We start from the raw sequence: 22096 nt of genomic DNA, 5'->3' as shown, positions 1-22096 counted from the left end.
TATTCATGTGGAACAAGCCAACAGGGGCCATTGACTTGAAATTCAAGCTTCCAAAGAATTTAATATTCATTCGAACGAAGTAATTGAAGGTAATAAGAAATACAGAAAGAAGAGATCAGTTATTAGAAAAAAAAGTAAATTAAGTTAATGAATAAATAGATTAAAATATAGGTAATTATTGATATATATACAAGGAAAATATCTTTAGGGTAGTAATATATTGCATCTTCCCTTGAACTTTGAGGTTCCAGTTGCACAACATCCACAGTCCAACGGTGTGAGGAAAAAAGGACCTCTGGGACTGAGAAGTTCAACAGCGAGGTACCGTACATGTATTGCGCACGTATCGATGATATAAAGTAATTATACCATATAATTGATTTCGCTCCCAGATTTTCGACAATAGGCGAGCGGCGTCCAGGTCCTTATTATAGATCAAAGTCAAAATAGCGACGGGTCCCCAAATAGGAACTGGCACTGCCAATTACCCCCATTTGTTTTTGTCAGCGGTGGAACTGTTATCTGACACTCAAATTGATCGCCCGCCCGAAAAGCCCAGGTGTGAAGGATTAATAATTTTTGCTTGTTTGTTTTTGCTCTTCAGGAAAGGAGGATTTCGGAATTGTTACCCGCATGTTTTCATCATTCTTGACCGCGGAAATTTTTGAGAAAGCCAAATGTCTCTTGGGTATTTATTTATTTTTTTTTTTTTCGAAACTCGAAATCTCGAAAGTTTCAGTTTCAGTTTCGGTTTTCTCTCTCTCTCTCTCTCTCTCTCTCTCTCTCTCTCTCTCTCTCTCTCTCTCTCTCTCTCACACACACACACAAACGTTTTCTTTCGCGGTAATTTATGAAGCGAATAGTTTTGAAGCCATGACTCAAGAATGATTGACTCTGAAGTCATTATTATTATTTCACTGAATACCCAAATATTATAGGTTACTTAAGCAGCGACAGGTGGAATCTGTACTGGCAATCAGGAATAGAGTCACTGACTCCTCTTACTTTTAGCTGAAGTATTTTATTCGTTCATTTTATTGTCGAGGCAGCTGTTATTGTTAACATAGCATGGCATTATGTAGACGTTTAAATGGGCTGCATCTGACAAGTTCATGTCTGGCGGCACGTAAAAAAAGTACCTCTTGAAGTTGATGCGCCAGTAGACATCTCTTAAAAAACATCGGCTGGGTTTGTTGTTTGTTTTTTTTTTTCCTTCCTCTTTTTTCACCTACTATTTCAGTTAATGTTTTCATTTCATTGGGGTTAACTTTATGATTTTTTTTCATAATTCTTTTCCTTCTAAACCTTTTTCTCGTCATATTGCTTTGCTATTCACGCTATGATGTTTTTTAAGGTTCTTTCTGTTATCATATCGTCAGCATCCCCTCTCTGATCTGATCAGTCTAGAAAATCAGAGATGTAAGTTGTACTTTTAAATCAATGAAATTAAAATTGTATACGAAAAGTAGTAATTTTTTATTTCATTTCTCTTGCAAACTTTGGCTTTAAATGCATTTGACCGTTGGTAGTATATGTAGGGTTGCTTACTGGGAGTGACAGAGTTTCTGTTTATGAGATCGAACACTGTATTTTCTGATTTCCGGATTATTTTTGTACTAATTTTATTTGGAAGGGACCTTATTGTAAAAAAAAAAAAAGTAAAATTCAGTTGTCGGAGATTTGTGACTTTCGTAGATCAGTACCAGTTGTAATGTAAAATACCCCAAACTCATGGCTATAAAAACAGTTATGAGATGAATGAATGAAAATAGTAACCACTCTCTGTGCCACAACGCTAATTTCTTGTTTGGTCCATTTAGACCCTGTTAAGAACAACCAGTACAATCAGGATTTTTCTCAGAGGTTTATGACCTCGTAAGAAGTATAGAGGGTGATATGTATGCATGCACACTTACATACTCAAGTCTTTTGAACACTTGGGCGTTACCAGGAAAATAATAACTGGCCTAATTACGGGAGTGATCCATTTATGCCCCATTAAGCGTAGCCCGTGTATCCAGGAACTCTGCTGATGAAAATAGGTCTCGATGCATCTTGATTATGCTCTGACGCTAATGACGTCATTTCGCGTCTCATTTCATTCTGCGGGCCATAATAATTCCCACAAAAACATGTCTCGAGGATTGCGTTCATGTTATTGAAGTAGTAACCCTCTCTCTCTCTCTCTCTCTCTCTCTCTCTCTCTCTCTCTCTCTCTCTCTCTCTCTCTCCTAATGATGCTGTGCAATTTCCAGATGCTTATTTGTTTAAAATTCCTTCTATACTTTATTTATATATATATATATATATATATATATATATATATATATATATATATATATATATATATATATATATATAGAAGAAGAGAGAGAGAGAGAGAGAGAGAGAGAGAGAGAGAGAGAGAGAATGTGTCGATGGTCTGACAATTTGCTCATAATTCTCTTATTAAGAAAGGAAAATGGACAGGCGAAAACAATTTAGCGTCGAGGGGCATCTCGTCATTGACAATAATTTGAATATCCTTCATACTTGTACATGAAGCATGTAAAAAGGGAATGTGTATGTGTGCTTAGTATGACAAGGTTCTTGAACTCGATGTGACAGGTGTAAAGCCTGTGGCTTATGATGAGCACATAAACAAAACCTATTTTCGGCAACTTACCAGATGGTAAAGTATATGTTATGGAATGGAAAATCTCAAATAATTTTATGAAAACATAACACCAGTCGGAGAAAATATTTTGTGTGTGTGTGTGCTTTGGCAGATCCTATTTTCAAGGAAAATGTATTCAGTAGAAAGAAGGTAAAGTTAGTTGATGTTGGAGAAAGGTTATGGTATGGGGGTTTATCGACCATTCAACGGGTAAGATTATAAATATGGTAGTGGCTGTAGCTTTGCTATATATATATATATATATATATATATATATATATATATATATATATATATATATATATATATATATATATATATAATTAATGTGTGTGTGTGCCTGTAAACATACCGTCCAAAATAACGGTAGTATCAGTAAAGGTAGAGTTGGAAAGTCCAGACCCTCGGGACTTGATGTACCGTCCCGAGACACGGGCAAAGGAATCTTAATTCAGTGAACTTACATAGTCATAGAGGGCAGTGGTCAGGCCGGCTGACCCTTGGCTGGGCGGCGGGAAGTCTTAACGTGGAGTTCACTAACTGCGGACTGTCGTTGGTGCTATGATCCGGAAGACTAATACCTTCTAGTGCCACCTCTTAGAAGAAAAGGCGGCTGTTCCAAAGTCAATTTAATGTGGATACACATTCATACATAATTACATACCTACTTATGTTTTTTGTATGTACTGTATGTATAATTTTTTTAGTGTTGTATTGTCTAGTGTTCTTGTTTTGAGTCGCCTACCTTGCCAGTGATAATTTTATTTATATTCTTTTTTCTGTTAATGATGCATTTTTTTAAGGTACCGGTAATGTCTCAGGAGACATGATGAAATTTTTCATTACATTTCCAGCCAAAGTTGATTTTCTGTAAGGAATATAATTTTCATTTTCTTTATACTACTTCTAGTACACACACACACACACACACACACACACACACACACACACACACACTGTATTGTTGAGTGCTTTTAGTGCAAGTGAAAAATTATGTAAGAAGGATGCGAGCAGCAGATACCTTGCTGCTGCACTTTATTGCATGAGCCTTTTTTTTTTCAAAGAGAGAGAGAATTGATTTATGGCTCAAAAGACTGTGTAGGAGTTTCACGCTGATGAGTCGGCTTTTTTTTTTTTTTTACGCAGTAAAAACTCGTGTATTGAACGAATATGAAAACTGTGCATGATTTTTTTTTCGCCATTTTTATGGAAAGATGCCCTTGAAAAGGTAGATCTGGAATGAAGCTGGAAGGGGGGTTGAGAGAGAAGTTTTTTGCAGTGGAATCCCTGATACAGATGAAACTCACGTTTGATAAGTTATTTAAAAATAAAAAGGTTTATGAAAGTCTCTCTCTCTCTCTCTCTCTCTCTCTCTCTCTCTCTCTCTCTCTCTCTCTCTGAGGGTTGCTTTAGTCAAGGAAGAGGCTTATGCCCTGACAACCTTTTGTTGTGGAGGGAGTTTTGCTTTCTTCAGGAAAGCATCTTTTGGGGGTTAAATCTCTTCCAGCAAGATGCAGCGGAATTGCTGGGACACTCCGAGATAATTTATACAAGTATATATTATCAGAAAGCGGCTTTGGTGTTGGAGATGGTAAGGGGGGGGGAGGCGAAATTTCTTCTTTTCAGTGGCAGCGCAGGTTTTGGGGGGTGATATGAGCAGCATATATTCGAAATATATAATGAAGGTTAAATGGTTTAGTTTAGAACTATACAAGGATTAGAGTTTTTCTAACAAATTGTCTTTCGCATTGTGCTGGTACTCGTACGCTGTTCTGACAAAACTGCATTTCGCTTTAGGGATGTTGAGAAAATTCTTGATGATGCTGATAGCTGGGGTGGAGATCATGACGGTTTCTTCCCTTTGTTTTTTAAAAGGGTTTTTAGGTGTGTTGTCTCCCAAGATTAGTAGATTCTGTAGATTTTTATGTCGTAGTATCTTTGGGGATGAGCCAATCTTAGTAATGCAGAGATTGTTCCAAAGAGTGGCAAGGGCTCTTGCTCTGGGGCAGCCCTTAACTACCAAGGCACCGTTATTGTGCATACTTCTGCACGGCCTGTAGTGATGGGGTCCCTGTCTGGGCGATTTCAACTCGAAACCTGAATTTATTATTTCCTATAGTCTAAATTTATTATTTCCTATGGTCTACATTCATTACACAAATAGACATAAATATAATAAAATAAAAATGTTTTTGACATAAATATAATAAAACAAAAATGTTTCTGACCAAATCAAGGAAATTCCGCCTGAAATCAGTCTACTACACTGAGGCTTCTTCAGAAATTGCTCACAAGTCTGTTTGTATGTGTATATATATATAATATATATATATATATATATATATATATATATATATATATATATATATATATATATATATACATATACAACAGTGTGTAACTTATTTGTTTTTATGCAATACATTTAGCATACGAGAAATTATTACAAAAGTATGGTAAAAAAAATTTTAATTCAAAAGATTCATAATTTTGTGTAGCCTATGCGAGGAAACGGTGGCTTGAGTTGTTTATTTATCCCTGTTTTGAAGGAAATTGTTTCTTCATGGCTGAAATTAACTGAAGTATTTATTTAACGGCTCTGAAATATTATGGGGTTTTACAATAGATTTGTTTTTACTAGGTATTTTAATTTGAATTTTTTTGTATAACAGTTATGTCATTTGCACTGTATTAGTGTTGCGTTGCCAATTCTAGCGTTAACTTTGGAGAGTCATAAATATTTACTGTAGAAATACCGTAAAGTTTATAACAGCTCATATAATATTAAATCATAGGATTCTAGCTTGTTCATGAAAGTGTCCCTCTGTCTGCATTATTAATTTTTTATTAACCAATCCTTAAGTTTTCTCTATGACAGAACCATGTCGGAACATGCATATGCAGTATCCGTTTGTGGTTAACAAGCTAGAATATTCCATGATAAAGAGTTTGAAGATGAAACATTACATTTTGATAGATTAGACGAATTATGTTAGATAAATTTAACTTTCATTTCATGACCTTGGTGATTTGCATTGGACCCCCAGTAATCCCAGTGATTTTCTTGAACTTTGTAAGAGATTTTTGTATGTGCATATTTACTTTGACGACTTACATATAAAATTTATTCACCTGTCTGAGGTAATTTTCTGCTATCCACGTTATTTCCTTTACACCGAACTTGTCTCTCTCTCTCTCTCTCTCTCTCTCTCTCTCTCTCTCTCTCTCTCTCTCTCTCTCTCTCTCTCTTTATTAAAGCAAATTTAATAACTGATCTGCCGTACTATGCCAAATTAAGAAACAACCAGTGACATTGCCTTTGATTAGATTAGGTAGGATTTATTCTTGCCAAGTCTTGCTTGCTTGTTAAAACGTTCTTGTGAAGGAGACACAGTAACAAAAGGTTCACGGTGCCGAGATAAAGGTCATTTCGATGGTCATTTCAGTAACGCTTTATTTTGTGAAATTCGTACGAATGCTAACATTATATAGACAAATCTGAGCTTACTTTTGGTGGTATTAAGGCTGAGAAATCTTTGGATGATAATTATACTCCGAATGGCGGTGTAATTCGATAGCATTTGCAAGGTCGTTCGTTTGAAATAGAGAGAACTAATCAGGAGAGACGATGCCAGGCCGGCAGGCTAAAGGCATTTGATTAAAGGTAAGCTCGGTGAAGGGTTGCAGGAAGCCAGGTACATTTCTACGAATGAGGGATAGACGGAGGTCGATATTATGGTAAAGAGTCGAAGTAACGCAGAAAATAAAAGGGCGGACGTTGTTGGTTTATAAGTGAAATATCTTAATTAATGATAATTTTTTTTATTTCACGCCATAGGATATACGTTATTTATCTCACGCCATAGGACATACGTTATTTCTAAGACTATTCCTACAATTATGGTTCCGTTGAAGAGTTGCATATAATCCCTAAAGAAAAAGAAACGATGATCAGGAAGAAAAAATAACCTGCAGGTAGGCTGATAGACAATGGCTGACTTAGTAGCGTAATTGCCTTTTGATTGACCGAATTTGGCAACGGTCAGATGACCAAATGGACATTGGAAACATTTGCATTAGAAAGGGAGACAAGGATCCTTCTCCCCTCACATTTTTCCCTACAAATAGGAGGCTTGCACATCAAAGACCGGAAAGGGGGACTTCAATTTGGGTCCCCTCGTAGCCTGCCTACCAGACATCCAAGTAATACTCCAGTTTGCAGTGAATAGGGTATTTCTGTTTCCCTTGCCATAGACTTAGACATGTAATACCCTTTGTGATTGTAAAGAGGCTGACTCTCTCTCTCTTTCTGTCTCTCTCTCTCTTTGTACATGTATACATATATATATATATATATATATATATATATATATATATATATATATATATATATATATATATATATATATATATATGTATGTATGTATATCTATGTCTGTATATATTTGTGTTTATATGTGTATATATATATATATATGTGTGTGTGTGTGTGTGTTTATATATACACACACACACACCTGCATTTATATACGTTCTTCGATTCATAGTCTAATTGCAATTTTTTTTTCTTTTTTTGGCTATGAGTTTGAAGACCCTGCAGTATTGCATACTAAACGAACTTGTGCAGTTTTCAGTCACAGAACAGATACAGAGTCCACTTCAGCGTGTATGAAACTGGTGGAAACGCGACCTCCCAGCTACCCTCTGTCGCTCTCTTTTTAAAAGTACTACGAAAAAAGAGGAACAAAAGCAGTTCATTTAAGAGGGCGCTTCTTTTTACGAGGAAATCGGACTTTTGGGAACCTTGCTTTCGCAGTTCCATCTTGATTTGCAAGTATACTAGAGGATGCATGTAGAGCCAAGTCCGCGTTGGAAGAATGGTTATTTTTAAGTAGCGCGGAAAACTGCCATGGCTACAGGTAGCTGTGGAAAAATTCATATTTAGTTTTTAGTCATAAAAGCTATCGGCATCAGTTATTTTAAAACCGTTTCATGGTGCCTCTGTCGACCAGAACCGTGAATTTATGTGTCTGTATCCTTATGTAATTGTGGTGGGTCCTTACCAGGATGCAGAAGGAGTGTGGAGTTCAGAAACTTTTCCCAAAATGGTTGCTTCCCGTAGGAGAGTAGTGCCGTCAGTGCACCTCACTCGGTGCACTGTGGGCAGTACTTAAGGTTCTTTGCACCGTCCCTTCGGCCCCTAGCTGCAACCCTTTTCATTCCTTCTGTTGTACCTGTGCTCATATTCTCATTCTCCTGTCTTTCTTTCCACCCTCTCCTAGCAATTGTTTCACAGTGCAACATCGGGAATTTTCTATTTTTACACCTTTAAAAACTCTCTACTCTCAATTTCCCTTTCAGTGCTGAATTACCTCATAGGTTCCAGTGTTTGGCCTTTGGCCTAAGATTTATACCCCATTCCATTCTATTGCCAAAATGGCTAGTGACTGAGAACCGAAGGGCTTAAAACATAGGGCCACTAATTCTGTCGGGTAAGGACTTGTTAGTGTATTGTGTGTATGTAATAATTATTTATATATATATATATATATATATATATATATATATATATATATATATATATAATATAACAGTATAATATAAGAATAAAAGACTAATAAAACACTATAATATAAGATGACCCATAAACATATATATATATATATATATATATATATATATATATATATATATATATATATATATATATATATATATATATATATATAAAATCTTAGCTCTGATAATGGTGTAACGCCTGCAGAAACTCTTTAAAGAAGAAAATGACGTGAATTTTTTAAAAAATATTCGTGCTTTGCGTAAAAAATAGATATTTGTGCTTTGTGTATATAGTTGTGAAAAACTTGTGAATTGTTCAGCCTAATTTACTGAAATCCATAATTTTATTCATGGATTTACCTTATTCGTGCTCATTGTGATTAGGAAAAACAATTTCGACTGCGGTGGTATGTCGAATTATTAAAGCAGAAACCTCCTGTCACAATCCTGCAATAGTTTTCCTTTACATAGTTTAAGGTGAAAAACTGCGCCTGCATATTTTCAAGCTTTAATGAAGGTTATTCATTTCACATGCAAAGCAGAAGGAAACTTGACGATTTGCAGGATGTTTACGCAACGTAGGAGTTGAGCAGTGTATGTCTTGGGAAAGGATTTCTGCAGTTATGAGTGAGCGACCCTGCTTTGAAAAGGATCATGTGACTCTGTGTGTGTGTGTGTGTGTGTGTGTGTGTGTTTATGTGTTCATGGTAACGTGGATTCCATGCAAAAAAAAAAAAAAAATGTTACAAAAATTGAAATTGGGGGATGGGAGCGGACTGGACCGGGTCGCTTCCTGCGTTTGTGATTGGAACTCTCTCTCTCTCTCTCTCTCTCTCTCTCTCTCTCTCTCTCTCTCTCTCTCCTTTGTTATTAGCATGTCTGCCGCGCTCAAAAGACCGCACCGGGTCACCAGTTATTGCCTGAGCTGTGTGTCAAAGACCGTGTATTCGTTCATATAGGATTTTTCTGTTTTTTTTTTATTTTTTTTTTCAATTTTGCCTCCGTTGCTTTAGGGAGACGCGTGCGAACGGGACAGAGCCGCGTATTGATTGATATATCGAAAGGATGAGTGACACGGATGGAGCTGGCCCTCAGGAGTAGTAGCACAGCAGGCGCTGACTTGCGTGATGAAAGAGCAAATCACGAAAGCATTGACTTTGCTTCCGTCAAGGTGATGATGACCCCGTGACCCATGACCCCCCCCCCCACTTCCTCTCTCTCTCTCTCTCGGCCGATGTATCACAGGGAAGCAAAGGAGTCAATTGAAAACCTTGGATCATGTTTATTCAGACCAAGTCCCCTCGCATTGGGTGTTATATATGGAATGGTAAGCCTTGGATTTTCTCCTCTTATTTAACAGTAACCTTTTCCCAGTATAAGACTGGATGCTGTCTGGAGTCTGGTGAGATTTAATCAAGTTAATGTGTTACTGTTTGTTTGACCTATACGGTAGAGTGCGTTCTGTCGCTATTGCCAGAAGACAAAAGAAGGAAAGGTATGGCACTATGAAGTTAATACAGATGTTTCCGTTAGGTAGTGATTGTTATGTCATCATTATTAAAGTCATACATATGTTATTTATGTATGCAAGTATGTTTGTGTATATATATACATTACATACATATATACATATATATATATATATATATATATATATATATATATATATATATATATATATAGATGACAGAGTGAATATTAACTTGGGTTTCGTAATCTCCTTATGTGCATTTGACCTATTTTTCTTCTTCGAATATAGCAAAAATTATGGTTGAAGAATAGAAATTGGAAACCCCTTTTATTCTTCATAATCCATTATGCTAGGATAGAGCACCCGTCCCTTTTTTTAGCAGTCGCATTTATTCTTAGGCATGTGATTCTCCTGTTCCTCCCTTTCCTCCCCTTCCTCCCTACCCCATTTCCCTCCTCCTCCCTCCATCTCCTTTGCTTCGCTCGCATATCGAAATCCGATTGTGGCGGCTTGCTGGGGATGCTATCGAAGAAGGAATTGGATCATTTGTGTAAACCTGAGGATGCGTTCGAGAAGTCTTGTAACGCCGGGCACAAAACCGCCGGGGAAGCCTTTTGAACAGCCCCAGATGGAACGGGCTTTTCGTATTATGGATAATAGACTGTAGATTGCAGTCATCTCGTAGTTCGTGAGATGAAGACGTTCCGTTTATTTCTTTATTCCTTGCCATCGTGTCAGGGATTTTGTTTATTATTTGTACAAGGCGACTCGGTTAGCTGTTGTATGTCCTTAGAAGGATTTTCTATAAAATCAAAATTCTGAACGGTCCATCAGTGTAAAATGATAGGAACAAGTTTTTAAAGGGCATTTGAATGAGAGTTCGTTAGTGATGTTTCTCCTTGAGTAAAATCAATCCAGCGAAATCCATTGAATAACTAAAAATAAGTTGTTATCGGTGTTGATTTTTCGCGTTTAAAACCGGTATGGACATGCTTTGACAACAAATTTTTGTTGCAACAAATCTTGTTAACAGTGAAGTCTGTTGCAACAAATCTTATTACCAGTGAAGTCAGACAACAGGATACATATATATTACCCCCTCCAGCGAGTTCGGGAAGAGAGTGTTTTGCCTACGTGTATGTTTTTAACAAAATGTCTCGAGAACGGAATTTATGAATGTGGATGAAGTTATTCATTGGGCAACCCAATACCCCCCTACCTCCTCTCCCCTTCCCTTCACCGATGCTAAGCTTATGGTGCGTGTTGATGGAAATTTAATTGTGTCGCTATGGAAACCACTTTGCCCATGTCGCCTTAGCAACTGATACCATACTGGCGAGCACGATTTGTTTTATGGTATCCTTTTCATATTACGTATTTATTACCCATTTATAATGAATTCATGCATTCCTTGCTGCCAGATCATTTATTCACTGTTGAGTGGCCCTGTTTGTTTTATGCTGAGTGGCAGAGCCAGCAGTGAGCATTACAGTTCATGCTGGGTTACAGAAATCCGTCAGTATAATAGAGTTTGTCATCTAATGTATTCCAGTATAAAATTTAGTTTGATTATAAGCCGCCTTGCTGTGTGAATGGTCTTCGATAGTATGGTGTTATTGCACCGTCATTCAAAATAAAACGAACTTATTAAAAGGGATCAAGGTTACCCCTTTTCCTTTGTAGAATAAAGGCCTTCGAGTCTTGAATAAACTTCGGGGACCCTTGGACTTTCGTGATCAGTGCAAACGATAGTCTTATATCATCCAATTTGTGATTGGTGATTAATCGTTATTTTTTTTTACGGATTTTTTTTTTAATCTGTACCTTTAAAACTTGATTATGTACGGTATACAGTAGTGTTGGCAAGGCAGAGAAAATTTTTTTTTTTATTCACATCGACTAAAATAGACATTTTTTCAGGCATTAGTTCTGTAATGTCAAGGTATTTCGCTTACAGTTTTATTCTCTCTCTCTCTCTCTCTCTCTCTCTCTCTCTCTCTCTCTCTCTCTCTCTAGTATATTTAAAAGTATAAGAACTCTATAGGATTAGTTTTCCGTTTTCCATGGACGTGTAGACTTCTTAAGCGTATATGTATAGGCTATAAATCTGTATCACATCCTGTATAACTTTAGCCCCTACGCAAAATATAGACGCAAGTATCTTAATTTAATTATTGCAAATTTTGAAGGTCGGAAGTTAGTTTTAGATTCCAACATACTTATGCTAGATTAACCGTGTTTGGGCATTTCCATTTAATTTTAAAATAGGAGAGACTTGTTAGCTATATCTTTGGATTCAGTTCTGTGCGATTACAATAGCGCATTAGGCATTAATATGTTGGGTTAGCTGTTGTTACTTGAACTCATTTTAATAATTTTATCGTAACTTAGGTAGATTGTCATTAGGTTACGCTAAGTAGCCGGTGCTTCTGCTACATTCTGGACGAAAGGTTCTCCCACTCCTCTCCCAAATCTGGTGTATATGGCAGCAGGCAAGGAAGGGGCTGGGGAAGCGGTTTCCCACAGCAACATGGGAATTTGGGAAGCTGGACTTCCTCATTGCATGTCGAAGGGAATATTGGTCGTCTTCAGGGAACGGGTGACACTCCAATTAATTGGAAGGGGGAGGAAGCGCATTCTCTCTCTCTCTCTCTCTCTCTCTCTCTCTCTCTCTCTCTCTCTCTCTCTCTCTCTCTCTCTCTCTCTCTCTCTCTCTCTCTCTCTGCCCTTTGACTGGTCGAATATTCAGCGAATTATTCCTGTGGTCTTGATTCACCAGAGGGAAAAAGGTCAGTGTTGGCGCTGTGCTCCACATCTAGGCTATACCATTTTCACGGCGTCACTAGCTGAATTGAAAGATTATCTTTGTTTTTGTTTGTGGATTTTTGAACAAGTGTGGTAATGTAGTTTTCGCCTCCTATCTTTGTTTTTCTTGAAGATGTAAACAACCAAATCAGCCCCCCCATACACACAATAATTTATATATATATACATATAATATATATATATATATATATATATATATATATATATATATATATATATATATATATATATATATATATATTCAGCAGTTAATGTCAGTGACCATTATGTAATTTTTTCCTCTAGAGTCACTCCTTGTTAGCTGAAACGGCCCAAATATAATATGCTTTCCTTTCTTTTGCGGTTGTGGCTGTAGTAAATGTTATTCTGTTGTGTCCCAGCGATTATACTTGTGGTTGCTAGTCACTACCATGGCTGCAACCCACGCGGTTGACTACCTATAAAGTATATAGTTAACTGATTTGGTCAGCAGATGCCCGAAGAATTTTTTTAAAGAAAAAAAATGAGCTTAAGCCATTTTACCCTTCCTTGGTTCATCTCAAGCCTCTAGCTGATGTGATCAGGCTGGTAACATGGTGCGACCTGGCTGCCCCGGCATTCTCGAAATGGTTTAGGCCTCCACGACGAACAATTAATTGTACGTCTTTCCTCCATTCTTGGTACGCAAGGACTTGTTCCGTCTGATCACCTGCTGGGTAAGAAACGAGTGTAAGGGTCTCGGCCATCAGTCGTTTGGGGTGATGAAGGGACGGAAGCTGTTGCTGTAAATTAGCTTTTACAGTGCACAGCTATGAAGGGCGAGGAAAATCAACTTGCTGTGGAGCCTTTTGGAAATCTAGGGAACTTGAAAGTGTGGTTTTGTTACCTATCCTCCCAGCCGTTTCAGCTGTCTTCTCTTGTTGCTGCATTAGAACTTGAATTTATGATTAGCATCTATTAAACTGCGCTTACAAGGAATAAAAAAAAATGCAAGGTGGAATGTTTATAGGAAAATTCTACTTCACTGAAATTGGTACTCTTACATAATGGTGTTTCATAGTTTTATGCTTAACAAGCTTTTTTTTATGCAGATAGGAAAGAAAATGACATAAACATAATATGCCCATCTCTCTTATATAAGGTACTTTTTATTCACATATTACCCACTTAGACACTAAGTAATTTTAATATGAGAAGATAACGGTTCCCCCAGTACTTTTCATGGTATCACGTATTTTCGTAAGATATAATTTTAGCACGTAGTATGAAAGGATGATATAGATTTATTACTGTTATTATTATTATTGTTACTTCTAACCTTGATATTATTATGTGGACTAAATTGTTACCTCACGAAGAAGTGTAATTTACCTAAAAAAAATGACAGCCATATTAAAATAATTATGCAATTGCTTCTTTTACATATTGTGCGAAGTACATTATGATGTGACAATTGAAAGTCGAGTCGGTTTCTCGCAGACTGTTATGTACAAAAAATAAATATATAGAAATTTTGTATAGTAGGATTATTGTATTGATATTGTTTTTTATAAACAAAAATTAATATATAAAAATTAAATGTTTATAGTAGGATTATTGTATTAGTATTGTTTATTTAAAAGATTGATATATAGAAATTAAATTTTTATTGAAAGAGTATTATATTAATATTGTTTCTTTTCCTACTCACTCCTGATTATTCTTATATATTTGTCACAGTGATATAGATGATATGTATGAAATAGTTTTAAGGGCCTCCCCAGTATCTCATGGAGCAACCCTGTTTCAGGGTGATGAACAGTGTGCATCGTGAGCCCGACCCCGACGCTATCAAGATGTTCGTGGGACAGATTCCTCGTTCCATGGACGAAAATGACCTTCGCAAGATGTTTGAAGAGTTTGGCGAGGTTTATCAAATCAACGTCCTCAGGGATAAGGTCACCGGGCAGAGCAAAGGTCAGTGTTTTTGGTGGAGTACTTCTTTTGTATATTCTCTTTCATGTGAAATTTAGGCCATTATTTAAATGTGACAGGATCTGTGTTATAATAGTGATACTGGTATAATAGGTAGTGGACCAGGGTGTGTAAGGTATATTAGAAAGTGGGAAAATGCCACTTGAACAGTTTAGAGTAATAATAATCTTGTTAAATAATGGGAAGAAGTTAATAAGGTGAATGGTAGGGTACTGATTGAAAAGGTAAGACTGTTAACAGAAAGAAAGATAGCGGAGAAGCCGTGTTCGTTTAGGCAAGGAAGAATGGAAGCTGTGCATTTGTACAACTATTTCTCAGTAACTGTATTGGAAGGTAGTGGGACAAGAGAAAAGACGAGTCACGGAGGAGGTGAAGTAAAAAAAAATAGTAACGGGATATCTGCAAAAAGGTTCAACGAGCAGAGAAATGTGTACGAAGAGAAGTGGAAAAGAAGTATGGATGTTAAATATGGATAAAAAGAGGAAAGGTACAAGCTGCTGATATGAATCGTTTGTGTAATATATGAGGAGTAAGGAGAACTGAAAGGGATGGAAAATGTACACAGAATGCACGCAAAAGATGATGATGTAGGAAAAATGTTTAGACCAGGTGAAAACATAAACTAGAGTGTTTGGAGGGGTTTGGTTACAAGGAAAGAATAGAGAACGGTAGATTAACAAAAGTTTGGTGTACGTCCGAAGTATTTAAAATAGAGGGAGAGAGGGGATCAGAAAATATTGACCGTACAGTAGGTATGGAGGAGAAATTGTAACGGATGAGCTTGCAGTGTAGAGATGCGATATATATATATATATATATATATATATATATATATATATATATATATATATATATATATATATATATGTGTGTGTGTGTGTGTGTGTGTGTGTGTGTGTGTGTGTGTGTGTGTGTGTATAATTACACACACTCAGTGACACGAGTAACATTTGTTTAAAAAGTATTATTAATGTTTCATTTCCCTCCACGTAACTTGCTTCTTCGAACTGTTCTCATAAAGGAAAATGCCTGCCAGTGTCTCATCGCGTCTTCCTCTCCCTCCCACTCGGACACAGGTTTTTTATGGCACGGAGGAGTAGGGGAACTTTCAGAGAGGTTGTTTCGGGAGTTTGGGCCAGGGGGTGGGATGGAGGGGGATAGGTTAGAAAAGGAGGAGCCAGGACGTTTCGATTTAATTTCAGTTGGAAGGATTAATTAAAGGATATAATAAATTCGGAGACTCCGGTTGTTTCCTCAGATTTCGAGGAAAGAGAGAGAGACAGAGAGAGAATATGCCTCTTTGTGTTTTTGAGAGATGAATTAAATGTTTTTCTTTATACTTAATCTTTATTTCAATATATCTTTATTTTGTTATATTTAACCTTAATTTCATTATATTTAACTGTGTGTGTTGATGGCAAGATGTCCTGAAAAACTGAAGAACACAATCAATATTTTGTTCTCGTGTTAAAATTATCGGGAAAATAGGTAAATGGAAAAGTCCACGAAGTAAAGGAAATCACTTGCGTCAATCGAGCGAAAAATTTCGACTAGATTTGGGATGCATATTGGGGGTAGGGGCTGCGCATCATTGAGAGTTACCTTAGAGGCCATTTTCCCCTCCGACTCTGGAGGGATGGCCGTCCTTATCACCCACTTTAAATACAATTTCTGGTCTGAAGGGAAAAAATTATCGTCGGTCGACGTGAACAGATGATGTGTGTGGCGTATCTGAGCGGAACATCTTCAAGTCTTGAGTAAAAAGAAGAAGGAGGAGAAAAAAAAAAAGGATTTTAATGATGGTCTGGAAGAGGGGAAACCTTGATGCGTCTCTCTCTCTCTCTCTCTCTCTTTTAAGAGAGAGGGATGGGGAGAGGTCTCCTATCCATTGAAAGTTACGAGACTTTACAGTAGGAGTGAATGGGCGCATCGAGACGATGGCGAAGTGAACATCGTAGGAAATTGAGAAGTTGATGATGGATGATTTGCAGAGGAACTTCTTCTCCTGAGGGGATGAGATGATGCTAGTGCCAGTGAATGCTGGGAAGACCTTATCTTCTGCTAAGAGTTTGATGTCTTGGAAACTCTCTCTCTCTTCCTCGGCTATGGGGAAGAAAGGCGCTGTTGACCATGTGCATTAGGGCAATAAGAATAATATTCAGGTTTTTATTTCGTTTAGAACTTTGTATTTCGGTTGCCAGTTCTGCTTAAAGTCTTTGGGCTTCGTAACTGTTCATTGTTTTCCACGTTTTATCCTGTAGGCCTTGAGAAGCGTTCATTTGTTTCTAATAATCTTTTTACATTTCTTATCTCATTCATCTAGTATTAATCTTCAAGTATATATCTCATGCTTCTTTTGAAATTTTACTTTAAGGTCACAATTTCCGAAGTCTTAAAGCTAGCCAGACTTCTCTGTTTCATGGATGATGGCTGGGATACATAATAGCAGTTTCTGGAAAATTTCTGGTAATATCATGTTGAGATTTATAGTAACTTTGAAACAATTTTGGCGATGTTTTCTTTTTTTATCAGATACCTTTATGATTGCGACTTTTGCCAGTAAGAATTTTAGAGTTAATTCGTACGTGGATGGAGGTACGAATATTAACATTGCTGCAAAATTTGCTACATCTCTTTGTAAATTGGAAGATGTACTTCAACTTAAAGTACTAAGAAATGCCATCTGCCTTTTGTTTCATTATGGCTTTGTGACTATGAGTAAGTACCGACAAGATTGCTCAAAATTTTTGAAGAAAGCCACATTCCAAGACTGAGATTTTATATTGAAACCTGGGAAGGGGCGACCTTATTAAAGGAAAATTCGAATGGTCACTCAAGGATATTCAAGAACATCAGTCTTATGTTGAGCACAAAAATTCTTGAATGAAATGTAGGCTATTTTCCATATATTCATTGGCATATGAATATGCGAACCTTTTTTTGGAAGTTTTTTTTTTATGTATCATGACACAATATTAAAAGAGAGACAAGTCAAGAGGGTGGGTGATTGATGCTTGACCATCCATGAAACAGTTGCTATATATATTTATCAAGAGAACAAAACGTCTGTTATTAATGAATTATTTATACGTATTGTCGAACGCCAAGTTCTTTGCTGGGCGAGTGGGTTCCGTTCTCAGCTAGCACTCTGCTGGCCGCGAGTTCGAATCTCCGACCGAGCAATGAAGAATAAGAGGAATTTATTTCTGGTGATAGAAATTCATTTTCTCGCTATAATAGTTCGGATTCCCACAATAAGCTGTAGGTCCCGTTGCTAGGTAACCAATTGGTTCTTAGCCACGTAAAATAAATCTAATCCTTCGGGCCAGCCCTAGGAGAGCTGTTAATCAGCTCAGTGGTCTGGTTAAGCTAAGGGATACTATCTATGTCGAACGCCAGATTCTTGGATTATGATGGTGTGCGAGAAACTATAAATCGTTTTTCATTAATGGAAAGGGAACGTTCAGTACTTTGTTTTTGTACGACGGATTTCTCTGTCATTTTTATACATATATATAGAAGTGTGTGTGTGTGTGTGTGTATATATATATATATATATATATATATATATATATATATATATATATATATATATATATATATCATTATAATTATAATCATTATAATTATAACAGTTTCCTCCTTTTCCTTCTCCTCTTCATCCTAGAGGGACATGTTTCTGTCCTCTCACTCTTCCACTCCGTCCTCTCTCTGACAAGACTTGATTGATGAACCTTGATTATCGTAGGCTTTCCAAAGCTGCTCAACTAAGTTGTTAGTCTTGTCTGTCTGTCTCTCTGTCTGTCTGTTGGCAATCTGTCATCTAGAGGAGTCAATTAGACTTCATCAAGAGCTCATTTCATATCTATCATGATGTTCTAAATGACTGGCGCTTTTTTTTTTAATTGTTCGTTTAGAGAGGGTGCTTGTATATCGGTGAGTTTTTGCGTGTAGTTTTTTCTTTACCTCTTTGTATTTTTTTCTGTTCACTGTAAAGGGATTCCTCATGGTTTAATCTGTGTGTGTGTTTTTATTTTTTTACGTAAATTTTGTACTTGTGTAGGTAGATGTTTGGGAATTTTGTTAAATGCAGTGACTATATTCGTTTGTTAGTTATAGCTACTGGAATCAACTTCAGTCACAATGCTATAGGAATTATTTTCTTAGCGTGAGAGAGAGAGAGAGAGAGAGTTGTATATTTCATGTTAGTGGTATTGCATTGTCAAGACTACATATCATCGTCCAGTGTATTTGTGTATGGAAGCCCTCATATCGGCCTTCATTCATTCCATTATACTTAGTTCAAAATTAGAAAGATTAGTAAACGGAAAGTGTACCATCTCCTAGTTTGAGTCGAATTTTGCTCAGTTTTTCGTAAGAAATATGTAGTGGTGGTTAGTGTTTTTAATTTTTGTCCATAAATGCCTAATATAGGATTCAGATGAAGCTATGCAGTTTTGATAAAGAGTGCAATGAAGCTTTGTAATTCTCGAAAAAAATGCAAATGAAGCTATGTAATCTTTGATTAAAAATGCAAATGAAGCTATGTAATTGTTCAACGGAGACGCCATTCCTAATTGAACAATACTAGTTGAAGGAATTGGCACGTAACTGAGAATGATACTGCAGGAGACTGTTAAGAATATTCATAGAAGGCCGTGAAACTGTATAAAGATTGGAAAGGCTGCAATTGATGGGATCCCTAGTGACATGCAGCCTGGAAAAGGTTCGATTGATGGGATTCCTAGGGCAGCCTGGAAATGCTGCAATTGATGGGATTCCTAGTGACATGCAGCCTAGAAAAGCTGCAGTTGTTGGGATTCCTTGTGACATGTAGCCTGGAAAAGCTTCAATTGATGGGACTCCTAGTGACGTGCAGCCTGCAAAAGCTACAAGTGATGGGATTCCTAGTGACATGCAGCCTGGAAAAGCTGCAATTGATGGGATTCCTAGTGACATGCAGCCTAGAAAAGCTGCAATTGTTGGGATTCCATGTGACATGTAGCCTGGAAAAGCTTCAATTGATGAGATTCCTAGTGACGTGCAGCCTGGAAAAGCTGGAAGTGATGGGATTCCTAGTGACACTGCAGCTGCAATTGATGGGATTCCTAGTGACATGCAGCCTAGAAAAGCTGCAATTGATGGGATTCCTAGTGACATGCAGCCTAGAAAAGCTGCAATTGATGGGATTCCTAGTGACATGCAGCCTGAAAAGCTGCAGTTGTTGGGATTCCTTGTGACATGTAGCCTGGAAAAGCTTCAATTGATGGGACTCTAGTGACGTGCATTGCAAAAGCTAGATGACGTAACATGCAGCCTGGAAAAGCTGCAATTGATGGGATTCTAGTGACATGCAGCCCTAGAAAAGCTGCAGTGTGTTGGGATTCCATGTGACATGTAGCCTGGAAAAGCTTCAATTGATGAGATTCCTAGTGACGTGCAGCCTGGAAAAGCTGGAAGTGATGGGATTCCTAGTGACATGCAGCCTAGAAAAGCTGCAATTGTTGGGATTCCATGTGACATGTAGCCTGGAAAAGCTTCAATTGATGAGATTCCTAGTGACGTGCAGCCTGGAAAAGCTGTGAACTAGTGACATGCAGGAGCTGCAATTGGTGGGATTCCTAGTGGCATGCAGCCTAGAAAAGCTGCAATTGTTGGGATTCCTGGTGACATGTAGCCTAAAAAAGCTTCAATTGATGAGATTCCTAGTGACGTGAAGCCTGGAAAAGCTGCAACTGATGGGATGCCTAGTGACATGCAGCCTTACGTTGTCGCAAGGGTAATGTAGTGTCTGACTAATATATCTGAATAATATCTTAATGAAGTACTTGGTTAAATCTGAAACAACTTTGTGAGAAATTTGTGAGTAATGGGGAAAAGCTGAGTGCGGCATTCATGAACCTAGAGAAAACTTGAGGTAGAATAGCTTGAGACGCAATGATAAGGGCATGGAAGATGTGTGGTGGTGTGCATAGTAAGCGCGATATGATGCTTTACCGTAGGTCGTGTTAGAATAAATATGATAGGGAGACTTAGTGTTATGGTGCCATTGATGAGTCAGGTTAGAGAGAATCAGACAGGTTTAGCCAGTACGGCTATAAGTCTCTTTTGTAGGTCTTTGGTTCAACACTGTGGGTTATAGAGAGGTTTCGAATGGGCATGACTGACTAGTTTGTATGATCTATCTTGGATGATGGAGAAGAATAGTTGATTAGACTAGAGTTGTGAGTGTCTGTAACAGCAAAATGGCTCAAATGTACGATCGGATTGTCGAGCCAACTCGTCCTCATAGTATGGAAGTTAAAGAAAGAGGATGCCATCCACTAAAAATGGCATAAACTTGTGAAATTAGGAAGGCTCAAAGCGGGGTGTCTTTAGATAAACAGCAGTGTGGCATAGAAGTTATGCTTAGGTGAATAGATGATGCAGTGTATTTTGAGGTTTGTGTAGCGGGGAGGGTGCAGGGGAACGAGAGAGAATAGGTTGGAGAAAAGCGTATGCTGTTGGGAAGTTTCGGCGGAATTCAGGAGACTTTGGAAATGTTGAGTTCACAATGTGACACCAGTCTCCGAGCGAAAAGAGATTCATTATTGACGAAGTTGTTGGGTTTGCGCCTGACGGTAGAGGTGAATGACTAAGTATGAAAAGTCATCGGCCTTTTATATTAGCAAGTTTGATTTGCCGGTGTATAAAGCAGATGTAATGATGACTTTTTTTTTTTTACAGTGTGTTCATATTTGATTCAGTAGTTAGAGGGTAAATGCTCATATAAGAAAAATGTATGTATGTTGTGTTTACATGTACGAGTCTGCCTGTGCCCGCGTGTACGTATGTATGTACTGCATGTGTGTGCGTGTATATGTATATGTGTATATATATATATATATATATATATATATATATATATATATATGAATATATATATATATATATATATATAGATATATATATATAGATATATATATAGATATATATATATAGATATATATATATATATATATATATATATAGATAGATAGATAGATAGATAGATATATATAGATAGATAGATAGATATATATAGATAGATAGATAGATAGATATATATAGATATATATATATATATATATATATATATATATATATATATATAGATATATATATATATATATATATATATATATATATATATAGATATATATATATATATATATATATATATATATATATATATATATATATATATATATATATATATATATATATATATATAGATATGTATATATATATATAGATTATATATATATATATATATATATATATATATATATATATAGATATGTATATATATATATAGATTATATATATATATATAGATATGTATATATATATATAGATTATATATATATATATATATATATATATATATATATATATATATATATATATATATATATATATATATATATATCTATATATATATATATATATATATATATATATATATATATATATATATATATATATATATAGATATGTATATATATATATATATATAAGATATATATATATATATATATATATATATATATATATATATATAGATAGTATATATATATATATATATATATATATATATATATTAGAACTTT

General features: G+C 36.3%; 1 protein-coding gene across 37 annotated transcripts in view; it reads left to right on the top strand.

Annotated features, from left to right (window-relative positions):
- The window catches only part of LOC136835120 (CUGBP Elav-like family member 2), a 323150-nt gene that overhangs the window by 239302 nt on the left and 61752 nt on the right, over positions 1–22096 (top strand). For 22 of the 37 annotated variants that reach the window (XM_067098288.1, XM_067098293.1, XM_067098314.1 and 19 more), the window contains exon 3: positions 14281–14447. In XM_067098288.1, the coding sequence (XP_066954389.1) occupies positions 14281–14447 (167 nt within the window). The remainder of the gene's footprint in view (positions 1–14280; positions 14448–22096) is intronic. The other 15 variants (XM_067098291.1, XM_067098319.1, XM_067098301.1 and 12 more) reach the window with 1 other exon arrangement.

This window comes from Macrobrachium rosenbergii, chromosome 55 (genome assembly GCF_040412425.1).
Source record: "Macrobrachium rosenbergii isolate ZJJX-2024 chromosome 55, ASM4041242v1, whole genome shotgun sequence".
NCBI classification, from domain to species: Eukaryota; Metazoa; Arthropoda; class Malacostraca; order Decapoda; family Palaemonidae; genus Macrobrachium; species Macrobrachium rosenbergii.
Note: the sequence above shows the minus strand (reverse complement) of the source record. Positions and strands in the feature narration are given on the sequence as shown.